Genomic DNA, 18,654 nt, shown 5'->3' with positions numbered 1-18,654 from the left:
TTTCCAGATAACAGAGTTGCCAACAATCAGCTGAATCCTCTCCCCCTTCTAAAGTGGGTATCAGTGTTCCCTATGCCAAAAGTAATCACAGTAAACTGCCACTGTCATCCTCTACCCAAAGCTGCTCCACTGAGAGCCAGACTGGGCACAGCTAGAGCTGGAGACATTTGGCTGATTCCCTTTGCAAGGATGAGATCCCTACATGCTGAGTGGGACAAGAACAGAGCAAAGCAGGAAGTAAGCACTTTGTTTAAAGAAAAAAGAGGTAAGTTTTAGTGCTGGACAACACGAGTTTTGCAGTAAGGATGCAGAAGTCACATTTCCCTGAGGGTGGCAGCATGTCTGCACAGATACCCCTAGAAAAAAGGCTCAACTACAACAGATCTGACAGGCAAAGCCTTCTGACTCCATAGAAATCCAGGAGTATGCGTGCATGCCCCATTCTCTAGTCCACTGCTTCCAAGTAATGCTGATTAACATTCCTCGCTAAAGCTCAGCTGCCACTTCTTTGGATTTGCCTGAACCTCCAGTAACCCAAGTGTAACCATTCTCCAGCCTCCTGCAAAGACCACAACAGCACAGAGCCACAGGCTGGAGGCACCAGCTGCCTGCAGGCACAAGCAGCAGCAGCTTTAGGGGATGGTTCATAGACTGGGGTGCCCACTTCCATTCCCTTATCATGTTCTCCCATGCACAGGGCCCCTCACTCGTATGATTTGACAATCAGCTTTGTGACTCTCGCCAGAGATTCATCTCACCCACACACTGCAGACAATTCACAACCATGGTGTGTATTGACAGGTCAGTTAGTGACTTTCCAATTTCTCAATACTTTGTTTTTTTGTTTTTTTTTACTCCCCTGCCCATTTCCATCATCCACTCCATGGGGCTAGCAGACCTCAGAGAAGTGAACACTGGAAAAAATTTAGGAGGTAGGCAGAATATGGATTTTGTACCTTGCACACAGTAACACTGCCTTGAAAACCAGTACTTGTGCCAAGCCAGTCAGTTTCTCCTGTGGCAAATACAGTCACCACAGGCATGCTAGGAACCATGCATTCCTGTTTCAAAACCATTTCTCAAGCTCACACCAAACCCAGTTTAACCTCTCACCTCCTCAGCAATCCCCCTTAAGAGCCATGCTTTTCTGGGCAAGAGGTAGGAATTAAATTTCCTCATCTCATGTTTTCTCCCCTCCTTTTCCCATGGGAAGTCATCCCTCAGTGTGCCAGGGCAGCTGCACATTCCAGGAACCCTGATGTTGTGCACAGTTTTGGAATTTTGAGATTTTAGCCTGATGCACACTGACCTCAATTAGCCCCAAAGAGGGGTAAGACAAGAGCCACTGCTATGGACCCACCAGCCATAGGGAGAAAGCCCTGCCTGCAAGTTGCTGAGCAAATACAAAAAAATTACTGATTCTGTCACTTCTCTGAAGGGCTGGACAGCACTGGACATCTCCTCCAGGTCATTTCCCTGACCAGCATGCTTGCACAAGACAAAACCAGCCAAGCTGTGTATTATGCAGGAGCCAAACTGACCTCACTTTTAGGACACAGGTAGCAGTGGGAGCAGATTTGATGCTGTGCTCTGACAGAGGCACTTTGGTCAGACCACTAACAGTAAATCAGGGCACACATTTTACAGTAGCTCTCCCTCTCACTCTTGACTATTTAGTTTGCAAAACCCCTGCCTTTTAACATGTTCACTGACCTATGTAGCACAAGGGAGGCCAAGCTCAGCCAGGAGGCCCTTAAAGCATGACTGCAATATCAAAAATGCTCCTGCTCTGCACAGCTTTCACCTGTTTTTATTTCTAACATGCAAACACATAGGGATAAATTGCTCTTGGACAACCTTGGACACAATTTAAAGAAAGCTCTGGCAGGCAGCAGATCATTATTCTCAGAGAAAGGACAGGAAGAGCTCCATGGAAAAGAGGGCCAGTATCCACACCACTAGTTAAAACCCTGCAGGAAGTGTCAGGCACATAGAAGATGAATTACACTCAGGACTTCTATCCTGGGCCCAACTTCTTTCCACATGCAGACAGCTGGAGCCTTGGTGATGGAAAGTGTTGCACTATGCAGCCATAAAAACCACCTGCTAAGCCAGCCAGCCCTTCCAACAGTGGAAAGAAGGCATATCCATTGCTGGAAGTTGTTTATTTGGGAATTTCTAATTTCTCTTCAGATAAATGCTGCCAGGAGGCAGGCAATAACATTGTCAAAATGTACTCATGAGTATACAATTTAATGAAGGACCATCTTAGAGTCTTACTTACCACCCCACGCAAGGTTGGAGGTATCAGCCCACAGTAGACAGGGATAAAGGTGCTGCAGATACAGGCCTGAGGGAGAAATAAATCCAGAATACAAGAATCAGATCAAAGCCTACTGAAACTATTACTTTTCTCAGAACACCATGCTGGCATGTACTGACAATTATACGCCAGTACTACGGACATTTGGAGACCATGGCAAAACAGAACTGAATGCAGTCTCTGCTCAGCCCTCTGCAGTAAGTTTCCATTCACCTGGATCATTTCCTCCTTGGAATTGAAGTCTGACAGTATCACATTTTCTCCATCAGAGACCCGTGTCAGGGAAATACCCAAACGTCCTGCTGCAACCTCATGCCCATTCTCTGGCACCATCTTAGCCAGGGACATCCGAATGGTCTTCACCAAGTTGAAAGAGGGGTGGAGTGGGCCCAAGAACCTCTTCCGGGCTTCTTTTGACACCCGAATAATGCTGGCACCAGCCTCCCCTGCAACAAGAGAAAGACAAATACACCATGAAATGCTAGCTAAAACCAGTCTTCTCCTTTACAAAACCAGGCACAGAAAAGCCTCATTCCCAGCTTTGCCCAGAGGTTTCTCCCCACTGGCTGATATACACCTCAAATGAAGAGGTTTTTACATGGAGTGTTACAGAAGTCATGGAAGTTTGCTGTCTTGGCCCTCACACTCCCCCATAACAAAGAGCTACCTTCCTCTTACTTACGTTTTAGGAACTCAGGGAAGATTACATGTATCTGACTAAAGTTTCACGCTTTTTTTTTTTTTTTTTTTTTTTTTTAATCCTGGCCAGTGCAGGGCTGGTGAAAACAAACTAAGAAAGAAAACAAGGCCGATACTCCAGCATCTTTGAGCTTATGGATAAATCCACTTCAAAATAGATTCCACTAATAGCTTTCAAGTAAGCATCTTTCTCTGGACAGGAAAAAGAATCATCAGTCAGTAAGCAAAAATGCCAGAACAGGTATGATCCCAATTCTGCTGTGAATGTCAACCACATCTCAAGGGAGAAAAAGGGACTAATCCTCCATTAGGGAATCAGTGACTTAGCTCCTCCTGCAGAGCCTCTGGTGTCCCATTCCTTCCATATCCAATTCCACAGCACTAAACTAGGCCCTGCTGGCAAGGAGGATTCATGAAGGCATGCTTGCTTTACCCTTTCACACAGTGACCCAGCTGGGTTTGAGGAGAGCCGACATCCCAGCTGCAGAAAAGGGAAGGCGTCTGCTAAGCCCATTATCTCAGTCACTAGGAGCTCCATCTGGCGAGTGCTTCAGAGCTCTCCCGTGCGGAAAAAAAGGGATGAGACGAAATGAAAATATCAACTTAAGCCAAAAGCACAGTTTTGGCTTAGTTGCCCTTTGCACACACCCATCCAGCCATGGTGAGATACAACAGTTCCTCTAAGCTAATCACTGCACTCCAAGAAGTGTCAGGAATATACATGTGAGAAGAATGTGAGGGGAAGAATTAAAGAAACCAGGAGAAAAGAAACATGCTTTTACAAATGAAGACTCCTCTCCAATCAAACTGAAAGTCAGTTCTTGGAAAGAGACGAAAGACTATCAGCTCAAGCCAACTGAAAGTCCCTTCTTTTTGCTCTCCCACCCAGTTTTTCAATTGCAAAAAGAAGTCAGCAGAATGAAAGAACTCAAGTTAGACCCAAGTTAATAAATACAATGGAGATAAGAGCAACAACCCTCAATGCTATGTTGGCACATCCCCCTCTTTTGCAATACACGTGTGCTAGCAACATGTTTTCCATCAATGCAGCCTGGGAACGTGATTCTGGGCTTAGGAAACCCATCAAGACCAGTAGCTCAAGCACGCAGAGAACTGGACCCTTGAATATGACCAGAGACTCTGAGGTCAGGATTTTAGGGAATGTGAGGTAGCAACTTAGCAGAAAAGCCAAAGTTCCCCCTCTGAAGCAATTTTTAGCCCTGTAATCCCAGTCTTCTGTCCTAGAGCAATGTTTAGCAGTCTAATTCTGATCTTACTTACTCAATTAGCAATAAGCCATTGAGCCAAGCCTGTTCCAGATAGTAGCCACATGGTTCAACATCCTTTCCAACATGAAAGAAATCAGCCCCACAGAAATACATAATCACCATGACACATAGCACCCAAAACTCTCCCTTAGACACTTTCACATCTGTCAAGGGGAGGAGAAAAACTGCAACTCAAAAAAACAGAAGGAATCCCAGACCAGCACCTTTGCCACACAGTCCCATAAGGGAAACTCCTCTGCACTAAGAGCATTGCAGGGAATTGCTGGCTTGGCTGAAACCCCCAGTAGGAGGGAGGGTGGGTGTTGAGCATGCAGCTGAGGGAAGACCCCTGTGTGCAAAGGCTGTGCTGGGAGAAGTGTGGGTCACCCAAGAGATGGTCCTTAGAGAATGACACTTTCAGGTTTGGCATCTCAATGTGCAGAAAGACTTGACAGCAATACTGAAATCTACAACTAAATGAAGCTTATGACTGTTAGAACAAAAATGAGAGCTGCAAGGGGGTTGTTTGTTTTTTTTTTTTTAAAAAAGAAAAAACGAAGAGAGCAAAGTCCCGACTATGCCAGGAAACATTTGAGGGGAACCATGAGTTGCAGTTGCCTGCTCTATCACCATTTCACACCCAAGAGGGCAAAATAAAAATTATTGCTAATTAGCAAGTTCATTCTTTGAATACTTTCTGGGTGTTTGTTGTTTTGGGTTCATTTTATAGAGGTGCATACATGCATATCCACAGGAGCTTTGAGGCACTTCTGTTTACAGACAGCTATGATTCTGTTGGACTCGCTGGATCACTTGCACCAAAGCTGGATGTGGAACCTCTGTGAGAAGGCATGGGCACAGGGCAACCTACAGCACCACCAGCTTTCCAGGAAATAAGGCTAGCTTAGCCTTAAAAGCCAAAGAAGCCAGGTTTATGGAGCTAGATCCATGATAGATGACAAGTCCTCTTAGAAATATATTTAGGAGGAGAGAAAAGAAGGGACAGTGTTTTAATCCTGTTACTACCAGAAGTGCTATTCCAGGAAAACCAGCTCAAATTCTGTTTGCTGTCTGCCAAAGGGAGCAGCTGAATGAGAGACAGTCAAGAGAGAAAATTCCTACAGAGGTCAGCCACCAGCTCTCAATTATTACTAGGTAATAATAGTCCAGTGCCAATTGCAACCCGCAGGAAAGCTTCTCATGATTTTTGATGGATTTAATGATTCAGGACACAGAGTCATGTGAAAAAGCTGAATTAAATTTATATTTCTGTACTGAGCTAGGGCAGAGGCAATCCCTAATGTTTGCTGAGAAAACATTTCATTCTTCTCACACCAACCAATTAATTCAACCCTTTCCCTACATAGATTTACTAAGACAATGTTCTACAAAAATTTTGTGCTAATATATGAGGAATATTTTATTTTCATTAGAAAACCCACATCCCCTTTACCCCCACCCCCATCATCACTACTCCTGTGGGTGTTGTTGCACATGAACTCAAGTACTGCAGGGCCATTGTCCTTATCTGAATTTCAGCTGGGATGACGCAAAGGAGCATCAAAGAGTTGTGTCCTGAAACACCCCAACATGGCCCTTGCCAGACGAGGGAGGCCAGCTGCTCCCCCTCTGCTGCTGATCTGTCATCTGCAGTGGCTACAAGGGGCAAAATAGTGGCACCCATGGGAAAAGCCTGAAGGCAGCTGCTAGTTCACATTTCATTTTTAAGCTATATCAATCCAACTTCACATTAGCTTATTGACATAGCAAGACTCTTCCCTTAAACAACTGACTTTCATCTCTATCAGTCACGCTCAACTCCAAAATAACTCAGTAGCTAAGTTTATCCTGCCTGGCATCCCCTAAACTCTAACCTGAAAAGTATTTAAGCAGCACATGCTATTTATAACTGTAAACAAACACCCCAGCAGAGCAGCCTGCTGCTACTCTGCCTCTGGAACAGAGGAGCTGAAGATCAATCACCTAAAACTGATGCTAGCCAGGCAGTTGGGAAGACCCTTAACTGCTGCTAAGGGCTCTGGGATGAAACAGAAACGCTACTCCAAGGTTGTGCAGCATGTAAGAACCAGGACCACTGCAAAGCTTAAACACTGCATGGCAGGAAGGATGACAAATGGGGAAGAAAGGCTTCTTCAGAACCACATCTGCAGCAGCAGCACTTTGGCACCAAGGGCACCACGATGGTCTCCTGTTAAACCACGTTAGACCATATTGATATCTATCTGCCAGCCAGTGAAATGACAGATGACCCATGAAGTATTTCAAATGGAAAAAAAAAAAGCCTAAGACACAGACAAAAATAGAAGCAGAGGAAGCTAAATAGGGGGAAGGGCATTCTGAATATTCAACCCAGCAACTCACCCATGACAGTGCAGCTCCCCCTGGGAGAGCTCCCTGTCAGCACAAGGATCACCCTCTGTGCCAGGGACATTCCCACTCCCTGCCTAGTGCAACAGTAAACATCCCTGTTGGAGAACTTTTCCTTTAAGTTTGTATCCTGTTGGTGGAGGTAGAGACAACATCCCCTGTCCCTGATGGTAGGAGGTACAGACAGAGAGGTCACACCCCAGATGCAGATGCCATAACTTGCCTGGACTAGTGGGGCAGGCAGGAAACTGCAGATCCTCACTAAACCTGCTCTTCATTCCACACCAACAAATGGACTCCTTCCTACACATCAGTAACACAGGAGGCACCACTCCTCCCTCCTCATTCCCATTACCCAGCTAGGGCTCCAGACTGGCCCAACACACCAACAGCTTTGAAAAACAAGCCAACTAGCAGAAGGAAGCACAGGTACTTTTGGTGTTCCCCCAGGACCTTGACAGCCCTATGCCTTGTTGGTTTGGGACCACATGATGAAGCTATTTTGACTGTAAGATTTTCAGGACAGGAGTCCTGCCAGTCCTGTGTACCATAACCAGGGACCTCATTCCAGAACTCTTTAAGTTCTGCTCAGCTACCTGTTCCAGAGATGTTTGTGTGATACTCAGCACAGATGCCCCGTGGAAGAACCCCCAGCTAAAATCGTCACACTTTGCTTTCAATGCAGCTGGTTGCTCAGCACTGCTGAATTGTCATTATTCCAGTGGTAGATCCCCATTTGGATGTGAATTTAGGAATAGGAGTCAGAAGGAATTTATTAGCATGACCTTCCCCAACGTTAATTTATCTCAGTTGCCTGTCTCTTGCTCTGTCAGCTGTTCCTGTGCCACATGCATGGAAGAGCTAAAGGTCAGTCTAACAATGAGCACAGGTTTCAGGAGAGCTCTTCCATGTTCTTCCAGGGCACAATCCTCAAGCTGCTCCATGCTCAGCTCCTGCACTTGCCTCTTCTCTGAGTACTGAGTGTAAGCAATGCACATGCTTTCGTGCCTGGCTTCTGCCAGGAGATGGTATAGTCCTAATTATAACACAGTCCTGTCACCAGCCCAAAAGAAACTCTCAAAGCTGTAAACAAGAGGCACCAAAATAAAGGTTTGCAAACTGAAATCTAGAAAATAATTAACAGAACTTCATTGGATGTTTCCTCATGGGTAGCTCAGATCATCAGAAAGTGCCTGTTTGTTCCCCTCAAGGAGCAGTGCACAGCAATGTGCCAGTGACCCAAGGACAACCTCAATTCTTGTGGGCAATGACCTCAGTCTGTGAAAGATCCCACTGCTTGGGTAGACTTCTGTTCCTCTTTCCACACTCATGCTGAAGCAACATGGTTTCCACTTATTGTCCCAAGAGAGCAAAAAAAAAAAAGACCAGCCAACATTTCAGCCAAGCTGAACAAAGGCCAACTTGTACTAAATGGGAACCTGACCCGAGATGTTCCCTGATGGCCCATCACTGAGGCTGAACAGATGTCAAAAGGAACCCCAAAGACAAATCCATGCCAGCAGGAAATAAAGAGCAATGTTTTACAATCTACCCTTATAAGACATATTCAGGTGATAGGTGTACCCCACTGCTGGTGACAGCTCTTTAATTTCAGTCTGAAATTCTGAACAGACACCTAAAAGCACTGGCTGTGGAAAGGATATCTTATCCCTCACTTGCCAGAAGTTGTAAAACTGCCACTATTTAACACAAAGAAAAAACACACATTTTTAAACATCTGAGGCTGGGGCATGGCAGCTAGAAGTGAAGTCTTTAAAAGCATCAACTCTTTTCACATCTGTGCATATCTTCCTGTAAGGCAGTTACATTGAGAAACACCGTGTACCAGAACAAGCTGTTCTTCCGGGACTGCCCTAACTTTTGTTGTTCTGATGTATATTTTTTTTATTTTAAGGTCTTCACTCAATCCTTCTCTCCAACTATTTTGCCATCAGAAAAGAAATAGTTCAGTTCACTTGGCTCCAGATAAGAGATACATAAAGGAAACTTTTTATTTTGGCTGATACCTAGGAAGTAAAAACAACTCCCCTCACAACCACACCCACTCAGTTTGCAGAAAGTCCTACTGCTTGACCAGCTGTTTCCTGTGGCAGGTAATCCTTCTCCTCAGGGGCTCTGTGCAGGGATCTGACCTCAGAGTTCAGCAAACAAACGATTTTGCGAAGCAGAGTTCTTAGAAAGCCTGGCCACCAGCTGTACATAATGGTGTTTCTCCCCCTTTGCTCAGGAATGAGAGGCACTGACACATATCCCATTGCAGTGACTCCTAGGGATCCCTGTTAGACCACAGTAAGCAACATCTATTCTGCCTCACAGGTGCAGCAGGTGCAAACACCAAGAGGAAGAGACAGCTTTTCAAGTAGGGCCAGCTCTTGCAGCCAGAGGCAGATGCTAAAAGAAGGGCTCAGCCCACAACACTTTCTGGTTCATATTCTCCGTGCTCAGCATTGCTTAGGCTAGACACACTGTGTTTAGCCCAAGACACACACTGCAACAGGAGGGCTATGCAAATTCAGATAATTTGCAACTGTTTCACAACCAGAAGCCAACCTCTTATTAATGTGTTTGTCCCAAGATGTCTTCTTTTCTATTTCAACTGGAAAAGAAAAAAGCTGTCAGTCATGTTACCTGTTTAAATAAAGCCAAACCAGAAGGAGACATTTTTCCCATCTGACCTAAAAGATACGGATAGTGTGCTCTAGATACCAGTTAATAGATGAACCAGAACTATTGCCACATGCTAGATATGAGGAACAGAAGCGGAAGATCTGCTTTTAAGTTGGCAGGGCTTTTACCTCTTGCACAGAGCAGCTCACCAGGCACCCTTTAGTGACTGGCACATGTCCATCTACTGGTATCTGCAGGGTAGGACCCTCAGGCAAGCCAAAGTGTGGATGCACTGCTCATTCCTCACCTTAAGGCACACTGTTCTGCTCTGTAGAGAAGCAAACAGGCTTTGGGAGAGCAGGCATAAGAGCTGCCAGGTTTGATGATGTCTCTAGCTAAATCTTTGCACTGGACTTAATGAAGTGCTAGCACACCAAAGTCTTGCTAGAACTGCTGTTCTGCAAGCTGAGACTTGCTTTGTTTCTGCGGTCAGGACGGAAGCATTTATTTTTGCAATGCAAATCCAAAAACAGCTCAGCTGCTGCTGCTAAACAATTGATAGGAAGGACAGGAGGCAGCTCAGTGCAGGCAGCCAGCCAGGATTGCTCTGTCACAACCACAACAGCAACACCCACTAGTCTAATCTTTCTCTACTGTAATGCCCTAATACAGGGCTTAATGCTGCGTTTCTGTTCATTGCATTAGAGAAATTAAATGACATAACAGTGCATGAAAAGGAAAAGCTGCCCAGGACCCCAGGCAAGCTAAACTAAAAGCCATGTTCCATCTTCATCCATCCATCCATGCCTGTCAATGCTATAGTGCAACTCAAACTGCATGGGATGACAAGGAAAGGGGATTCACAAAGTAGACATGGTGCAGCTCAGATCCTTGGTGCTCACTTTGAACCAGGTAGTGCTGAGTTTGAAGCAATTTTTTTAAAAACAAGTGCTCATCCAGAGAAAGCTAGTAGAGAGAAGAAACAGACCAAAACCTATGTTGTAATTCTGAGAAATTACCTTTCTCCTGTGGTCTGCACAGAGGCAGGAGTGGAACCACATCCAAATGTCACTTTATTCACCTGAGTAAAAACAACTAACACAAAGCCTCCAGTTGTCATCATTCTGAGCAGGAAATAGTGCAGAAAGATCAAACCTCACCCACATGTACAATGTTGCACACACAGTTCATATTCACTTCTCAGGGTCAGTTTGAAGGGTGGCATCACACACACTGCTAGAGAAATTCAAACTGTATCCACTTCACAGGGGAGGCATTACTTGAGGAAAAATGCTTTAGGAAGAGATCAGGGCAGGAAAGGAGATATCTTTGCCAGGCACCACAGATCCACAAAGACAAAAACTGGAGTTAGCAGTCATCATTTGTACTTCTAGACTGAAGAAATAGCTGCCATTCCAGCTGTCCTCCAGCTTTATCACACACCAGTCATTACCCTCAGCTAGATGACCAACACCAAAACAAGGCCCACACAAAGCTTTTGGTGGCTATCAGTCTAAGGTCTGCTGAATGCTTTCCTGTGTGCTTCCAGGTGGCAATTGTTTCATGCTCAGAGATTATACAAGAGACATGGCTGGCTCTGTCACACAGCAGCCTGTCTTTCTCCCTGTCCTTTACACTTGTGTGGCTGCAAAAACCCTGACACAGATGAAAGGAACAGCCCTGACACCCTCCACTGGCTCTCAGCCTGCATCATGCCCAGCTCTCATGCTCACAAGGCTGGCCAACTGCTCCAATCCATGCCAAGCCCCTCCCTGTGCACCTGTGAGTGATGCCTGCTGTGCCCACTTTGCCCTCCCATGTCACACAAGCAAGTCAAGTGTCACCTTACACCCCATCTCTTCCCCACTGGCACGAACAGGGCAGACTCCAGCAAAGTGAGAATCAAAAGCTTCATTTGAAAGCAGCCCTCTGGCAAGGGGCGTCAACATTTTGCTCTAGAAGGATTCTCCTTGTGTTGGAGTAGCTGCAGGCAGATCACAAGGTAAGCTGCATACCTTGGAAACCATGTCAAGAAAAATCTAGTAACTGATGCTACCTTTCTCCTACAGACAACAGCAGTGGCCCCTCAACCACAACACGACTGGGGTTTTGAAAACAACTGTGTAAGCAGGACAGGAGCTACTCACAGAGGGTGGCACAGACCCCTGCAGGGAAAGAGCCTTTGCTCAATCCTTCCTGCAGGGCTGAGCACAAGAACAAGAACAGCAAGACAGATGTTCAGATGAATGTCTGACAGAAGAATCCTTCCGTGTGTAGAAATATGGCTAGTAGTTAAATGCTTCCCTTAAAGATTATTTTACCAATCCCACTACGTAAGAACGCTAGGATAGGTAACTCAACATAAATGTCTATGCTGTCAGCCCACTCTGAAACACGACTCAAATTTTTTCCATACATGGCATAACTATGGCAGCCTGGATCCATACTCTGCCTCCATAATACACCGGAATTTTTTTTTTTTTTGCTAGGCCCAGTGCCAAATCAGCAGCATTCAAAGCAGCCAGCAAGACTGGCCCTTGTAATTAACATTTGTAATGGGCTTTTTGATTCATTTACACCCTCAGATGCCACCTCCTCTATTTCAGGATGCTAAACTAGATAATGCGCAGGAGTGGCAGCTCAGAGACTGCCAGAACCTCCAACGCTACAATGATATTCAATCCTTTAAGTCCTAAGAAGACCTCCAAAACCAATATCCATCCAAACAAACTTCAGTGTATGAAGAGGAAGAGAATGGCTCATCCTCAGAAGAAATCCTCCAGGCACAGCACAGCTAAAAGCCTGGGAAACAGTGGCAGAAGACAATTCATGAAGTTTGCAGATTCCAAAGGTCTTGTCAGGCAGAAGTCATCACTGGGGATTTGGTCTTTATCTGTACCAGAAAGCACAACCAGTTCAGTTCTGGATGAGTGCCGGAGGGCAGCACAAAGCCCTGCGTTCTAATAAAGCTATCAGCTCCCACACCTGATGTATCACACTGTACTGCAGACCAGCACAACCCCAGGGACAGGATCAGGCATGCCACAAGTAGCTGTTCTATCACAAGTGCCAAACTCTCTCCTCCCTTCCTGTGGCCTCTGTCGCTACAACAGGCAGAGCTACAACAATCTCCAGCATCTTTTCTACACTCCCAGGCTCTCTATCTGTTTCTCTCTTATGTGTTCCTTGGAAGGGATTTTCTATTGCCCCAGACTTATCACTTCAAGGACACATTCTGCCTTTTCCCAAGGCATTTAGAGCCTTCCACACAGAATCATTTCTTCTACCCCTCCTTTTCACTAGCTCTTCCTCTACTTGCTTGACAAGGCACACAGCCCAAAGCAAATACACATGCATAGGCTCTGCTGACTCCCACATACTTGAAGGCCATTCTGACTTTCACAAGTCCCAAGATCACTTAGCAGAAGAGAAGAGGATGAGTATTAGAGCTCGGCAACAAAAATGTAGAAGTGCAGAGGATTCAGTGGAAAAGTGGTGGCCACTTTGGAATCCAGCCATGAGCAAGGAACAAGGTGAACAGGAGTCAGCCACTCATACTGCTCCTCGGAGTAAGATTTCTGAGGTTTTGCAAAGGTCCTGTAATAAAAAGGCTTGCCCATTCCCATCTCCAGAAAGAAGGAATGCTGACTAAATACTATATCCAGCCCTCACACAGTCCTCCCAAAGTACACTACAAAGCAATATTCTCCAGCCAAGCCAATGAACATTTTATCCATGCTTTATGGAGGGCACAGAGAAAAACATGGAGAAACCCAGAGTGAGCAGAGGCCCAACATCTGAGTACAATAATTCCCAAACTGGCTGCACTGGAAGGTAACACAGCTCCCCAACAGACAGGAACCAAACACCATCAGCTACTGGACATGCAGGCTGAGCTGCTGTAACCACTGTAGCAGCAGGAGTTTGTAATTGAATGACACAGTAAGGAATTTGAGGAAGGTATTTTGATTTATCAGGACTACCAAACATAATCAGTAAGTGGACATAAGACAGCTTCTCCTATTTTATACACAGGAGTTGCAGCTGCCTTGAAGAGTTTGAGGAGCTAAGAGGCAGAAATAAGTGGATCAGTTCATACATGCTTCAAGTTCAAGAGACATGCTGAACCTATGGGTCAGAAGAATGACCATGCAAAGACTTCTTGTGCTGTTGCCAGTGACACTGTGCAGCTGCTGCTATGGCTGACAGCAAGGCTGGGCACTGAGCTGCTCTGCACACCTGCTGTTTATGTGGGGTGCCAAAAGAATAAACACATGCCTTGCTATCACTGTGTTTTTTACTAGAAGGGGCTCCTTGGCTTCCCTTGAACTCATCCAATGAGATGCCTGCAAGAACACCTTTCCTTACCAGAGCTTCCCTATTAGAGCCAGGCAGACAGCAGGAACAAGCTCCTTCCCTCCCAGCCAAAGGTATTTCGGGATGCTCTGGCTACCAACTTACTCCTCTGGACACCTGATCCCACAGCCCTGTGACTGCTGAGGGCACTGATCCAGGCTCAGCAGCTTCTCCACCAAGCCAGTGAACATTTCCGACTATGTCAGCACAGAACATCTCCCCACCCACCTCTGTTTTCCACCACAGAAAAAAGCTTTACCACTTCCAGGGAGCACCAGAAGGTTCTCCATTAATTATACCCATATCCCCATGTATGTACATAAGGGTGTCTCTCCTTCCATTGACTGGGCTGGGGCTACTGAGCTCAACTTTTCCCCCAGGGAAGGCCTCTGCAGGAGGTACAAGTGACCATCTCCTGTGCAAGGAGGGAGTTCCCCCAGGATAAGCATCCTGATTTATGCTTTGGCCAGCATAAACTGGCATTGCTCTGAGGATTCCATAGACTCTCTTAAGCTGGTTTATTTCCCTCTGTCAGCCTGGGATTTGGTGTTAAGATTACACAAACATGCAGAAAATAAATTTCCATGACCAGTTCTTAAGCCTTTACATGCACATAATCAAATTGCAGAAGCACAACATTTAAGATGCCGCTACTGTTAATTATCTCTGTTTCAAAAGGTTTGATTGGTTGGGATTTTTTTTTTCCCCTGCTGCAGCTATCCAATAGAAAAAGTTCAGCCACAGTTCAGCAGCACATTTCCTGGTGGTCATGTGGTGACAGCTGACAAGCAAACCTGAACGTCAAATAACTGTTACTTCATTTCAGGTCCAGCCTGAGACAGAGTCCTGGTTAAGATGGTAATTTAAAATAATTAAATATATAAATGCTGTAAACAACCCAGGAAGAGCTCTCCAAAGAGCATCTCAAACAATGCTACTCAATCTAGAAGAGACACAGCCTCCTTTCTTTATTCTTAGTACTAAAAGCATCCCCTCAGCTTGCTTTCTTATTTTCTGTTGACTTTGTCATGCTTTAGGAGAACAGCTAACTTCCACAGATATCCAGCTTTGCATTTGACAGCAGAACCCACCTCTTCCCCCCAAAATAGAAGCAATTCAACAGTTCCAACCCACCCTGAGATGAGGGCTGTCTAGGACAACATTCACATGCCACGCAGACAATTGAGATGCTGTTGGTTAACTATGAGTCAGAGGGACCTTAGTACCAGCTCAAAGACAGCTTTTCAGTGATGACAACTTCATAGCCCATCATTCTTTCAGGCTGCTCTGCTCCCAAAGCAGGCACAACAAACCCCATACAGCTCACCAAAGTGAGATGATTCAAGACCTTACCAAAATATATTCCCTACTCGGTATTAGAGATTAAAGAATCCAATAATAGCTGCATTTTAGCATTCCTCATGACTGAAAAAGGACATTCTCATCATGTCACATAAGCCAGTTTTTCTCATTCAGGCCAGTGACTTACAGATTTATACAGACAAGTAGCCATCCTCAAAACTTCAGGTGTAGAGTTTGTGAAAAGCTGCAGGATTTGAGGCATGCACAAGGAGGAGACTGCAAAGCCAGCATAAAAGCTTTTCACTTGTTTGGCATATAAAGGTGCATTTCCTAGCATGCTGGACTCCAACAGCCCCCAAGAGATGGTATAAGCATGACAGAAGCTATTTCCCAGAAAACCCTTGGGGCAAGAAGCTATTCATGCTACAACACTGCATGAGGCACAATCAAGTAATTTGAAAACACATGAGACTGCTCAATGCACCTTGATAGCCACACAGTGGAAAAATTGCATTGCCTTTTCCTGTCAGCAAATAGAAGAACCTCAAAGCTGGAGAGAGCACTTCAGATGCAGGACAGCATCACTGTTGTAACCCTGAACAATAAATCCAAGATCCCTACAACTTAATGGTAAAGTGCTTAACAAGAGCTAGGCGAGGTCATATCAGACTGTAAATACCTCCTGATCTCTTATATTTATATAAGGTGCCCTGCCTAAGTAATATGCATGCCCAGTGTTGTTTTCTTCGGTATTCTCAAACACGCCTTTGAAGCCTACAGTGTGCTCTCAAGGCTGCAGATCATTTGGTCAGGGCTTTAAATTCAGTGTCAGCCCATAGCAAAGCCTTCCTGTCCTACACAAATGATGACAGTGTGGTCTTAACTCACAGAGAAGGCAGAATGAGTTCAGAAGCAAACTGAACAGATGCAAAGGCCAAAGAGAAAAAAAAAAATGGAAAAGAAACCACTAAGTGGGATCTTATTCTCTGAAGTCACGGAAGATTTCTGCTCTCTCTGATCAGGGTCTCAAAAGACTGGAATCAAAGAAAAATTACCAAGGAAGATGTTTTTTCCATTCCTCTCAAGTATTTGCCTTTGCACAGTAGTCTTCTTGAGTTTATAGGCATGAGGGCACTAACCTTATCTACACACAGTCAAATAAGCAAGGCTTCTGCCGCATTTCCCTCTGCGTGTCATTCATCAAGAGACCCTATTGAGCATTCCAATTTAACGGACAGGACAACAGACAGTGCAGGGTAGCAGTTGCCATAAGATTCAAAGCCCATGGGCTACAACACCTGCTTTATGCTGCACAACAAACACAGGTACTTGGGACCTACAAGAGCCTGTATGAGAATGAACTGCTCCCCTAGTTTGGGCTCAGCTGTACCTTCTGCCCTGTCCCCTTTTCCCCCTATGATTTCATCCTAACCTCTGGACCTCTGCCTGGAAGCTGCACTGTCAGAAGAGTTTATGACGCAGACAAGGCACGGGGATACCATGCCCCAGCCACGCACCCCATTTGCTTTTACTTTCAGAAGTCAACTCTGTTGCCTTAAAGCTGCTCTCTACCTAGGACACATGTCAGTCACACTGGTGAGTCAGAAGAAAACTATTTCAGAGAAGTCAAACAGAAGACAGAACTGGAACACCCAAGAGCCAAGCCTTGGCTAGCTTCAAAAAGCACGGTTTGGTCTCCTTCAGGAGGTAGGTGAACACTTCCTGGAAGGTGACCCCTAACTCAGTCCTGGTAATAATGCTTCCCACTGTGCCTCACAGGGAACGGGAAAACCTATTCTGATTCACAGAAAGCTCTCTACCAGGCTGGATGCCTTCCTAAGGGCAGTGCCGGGCACACCATGGATGCTCTGGACATATAAATAGCAAGGACAAAGTAGACATGATAACAGGATTGCTCAACCCTCAGAATGGCATCTGAGCAAGGCAAAGGATTTGGGCACTACCATCATCCTGTCTCACACTTGTGCCACGCCTTCGAGTGGCACAGGGATCACCCAGTTAGGGAACTAATTGGGCCGGCACCTCTTCAATAGAAGCAACAGCAATTAAACAACTAAACCCCTGGCAGCTATCTGCAAATGGATCCCTACACAAGAAGGGATTAGGGATTATTATCCCTTGTCAATGACAAAAGTTGGCACCAGGGCATCACTACAGTCTTTGTTATCTCGGACTGGGGTCTGAAGAGCTGTTAAGAGCTTCCCATAAAAATCCGGAAGTTATGGTTGCACTTGACTGGGCATTTCTGTAAATAAAATAGGAAGGGAAACTTCAAACCTAACTACACAGAAAATGCTAACTTTTGCTGCATGAAGGCTACATCTCAAAACTACCTGTCTCCAAAAAGAAAAAGGGAGTGCTGTGGAAAAACACATGTGAGCAAGTTGAGAGGACTTCAAGCAGTAAACAGCTCTGGGTGCACTTGGCTCTAGGATAGGCTCGTAATTCTATGATACTATATAGATTTACCTATTCACACCACATTCCCTTTTCAAGCTTAAAAAACTTCTGCATTTGCTATTCTCAATATAAAACCTTCCAGGTACAGAGTCCAACAGGTGTTTGTTGACTTCCTCCCCCATGCAAAACAACAAAAAAACAAGAGGCACCACAGACCATTTTCTTCAGCTGCTCCCCAGGCATAGGAACACACTACGCTGTGCGTTTACTTCAAAGATAACTTTTTAAAGTTACTCTATAACTTGAAAACAGAGATCAAATCTAGTTAAACTGGAGATCTAGCTCTTGAAGAGGGCAAGAGAATTCCTCAGTGCCCAAGATCTCAAGGAATAACCCTCTCCCAGAAATAAATATGCAGATTGAAGGACGTACTGCTCAGAGATGCTGCCCAACTCTCGTCTGCACATGCAAACTCCGTCTCCAGCCATTCCACCAAGGCTGCTGCCCACACGGCGAGAGGCTGCTCTCCTCGCCAAGAGACCCCACAGACCTACACCCAGGCAAGGCAAACCCACAGACCGAGCCCCACAAATCCACATTATGTATGTCTGCGTGTGTGGGTGTCAGAATCAGGAGCCCTGCGCTGACTTCCCACCGTCAGGGCCTCCTTGACCTCAGCCACCCGCCAGGGACCGCGGCGGGGGAAAGGCCTTAAAAACAAAGCGCCGCTCGCATTTCGGGAGGAGGAGGGCGCAGCGCTATTTACACGCACTCACGTATCTACACCCACACCCCCGCGCTGTTGCTCCAATTAACAAATTAGCAGTAACGACGGGAAGAGGCGAAGGAGCGCCGGGCTCGGCCCGCGCTTACCGAGGCAGGCGCCGCTGACGAGGGCGGTGGCGGTGAGCGCCCCGGCCGAGGCGCCGTACACCTTCTTGGCGTTGGTGACCAGGAACGGGGCATGTTCCTGCAGGCAGCTGGCCACGCCGATGTGGTAGACCCCCAGAAAGCCGCAGCCGGCGAAGGAGATATTCCAGGTGGAGTCCAGCGGGAACATGGCCTCCGCGCCCCGCTGGAGGCGGGGGGTGCTGCGGGTAAGCAGCAGCAGCCGCGGCGGGGAGGTGAAGCCGCGGGGCTCCTCGGGACGGGCGGGAGAGCCGGGAAGTGCTGGTGCCGGAGAAATGATCAGGGGACACGGCAGGGTTTGCCGCTGGGAGAGCGGAGCCGGCTGCCAAGCTTATATGCGGCGGCCCGGCGCTCGGTCCC

General features: G+C 46.2%; 1 protein-coding gene across 1 annotated transcript in view; it reads right to left on the bottom strand.

Moving 5' to 3' along the window:
- Nucleotides 1-18,619, bottom strand: part of PNPLA2 (patatin like domain 2, triacylglycerol lipase) — a 29,637-nt gene extending 11,018 nt beyond the window's left edge. The window contains exons 1-3 of the mRNA XM_085062788.1: nt 18,259-18,619; nt 2,537-2,769; nt 2,285-2,350 (exon numbers count right to left, since the gene is read on the bottom strand). Coding sequence (XP_084918914.1) covers nt 2,285-2,350; nt 2,537-2,769; nt 18,259-18,445 — 486 coding nt within the window. The 5' untranslated portion in view covers nt 18,446-18,619. The remainder of the gene's footprint in view (nt 1-2,284; nt 2,351-2,536; nt 2,770-18,258) is intronic.
- Nucleotides 18,620-18,654: the final 35 nt, after the last annotated feature.

The sequence above is a fragment of the Lichenostomus cassidix genome, chromosome 5 (assembly GCF_008360975.1).
Source record: "Lichenostomus cassidix isolate B80296 chromosome 5, HeHo_3.0, whole genome shotgun sequence".
Classification (NCBI taxonomy): Eukaryota; Metazoa; Chordata; class Aves; order Passeriformes; family Meliphagidae; genus Lichenostomus; species Lichenostomus cassidix.
Note: the sequence above shows the minus strand (reverse complement) of the source record. Positions and strands in the feature narration are given on the sequence as shown.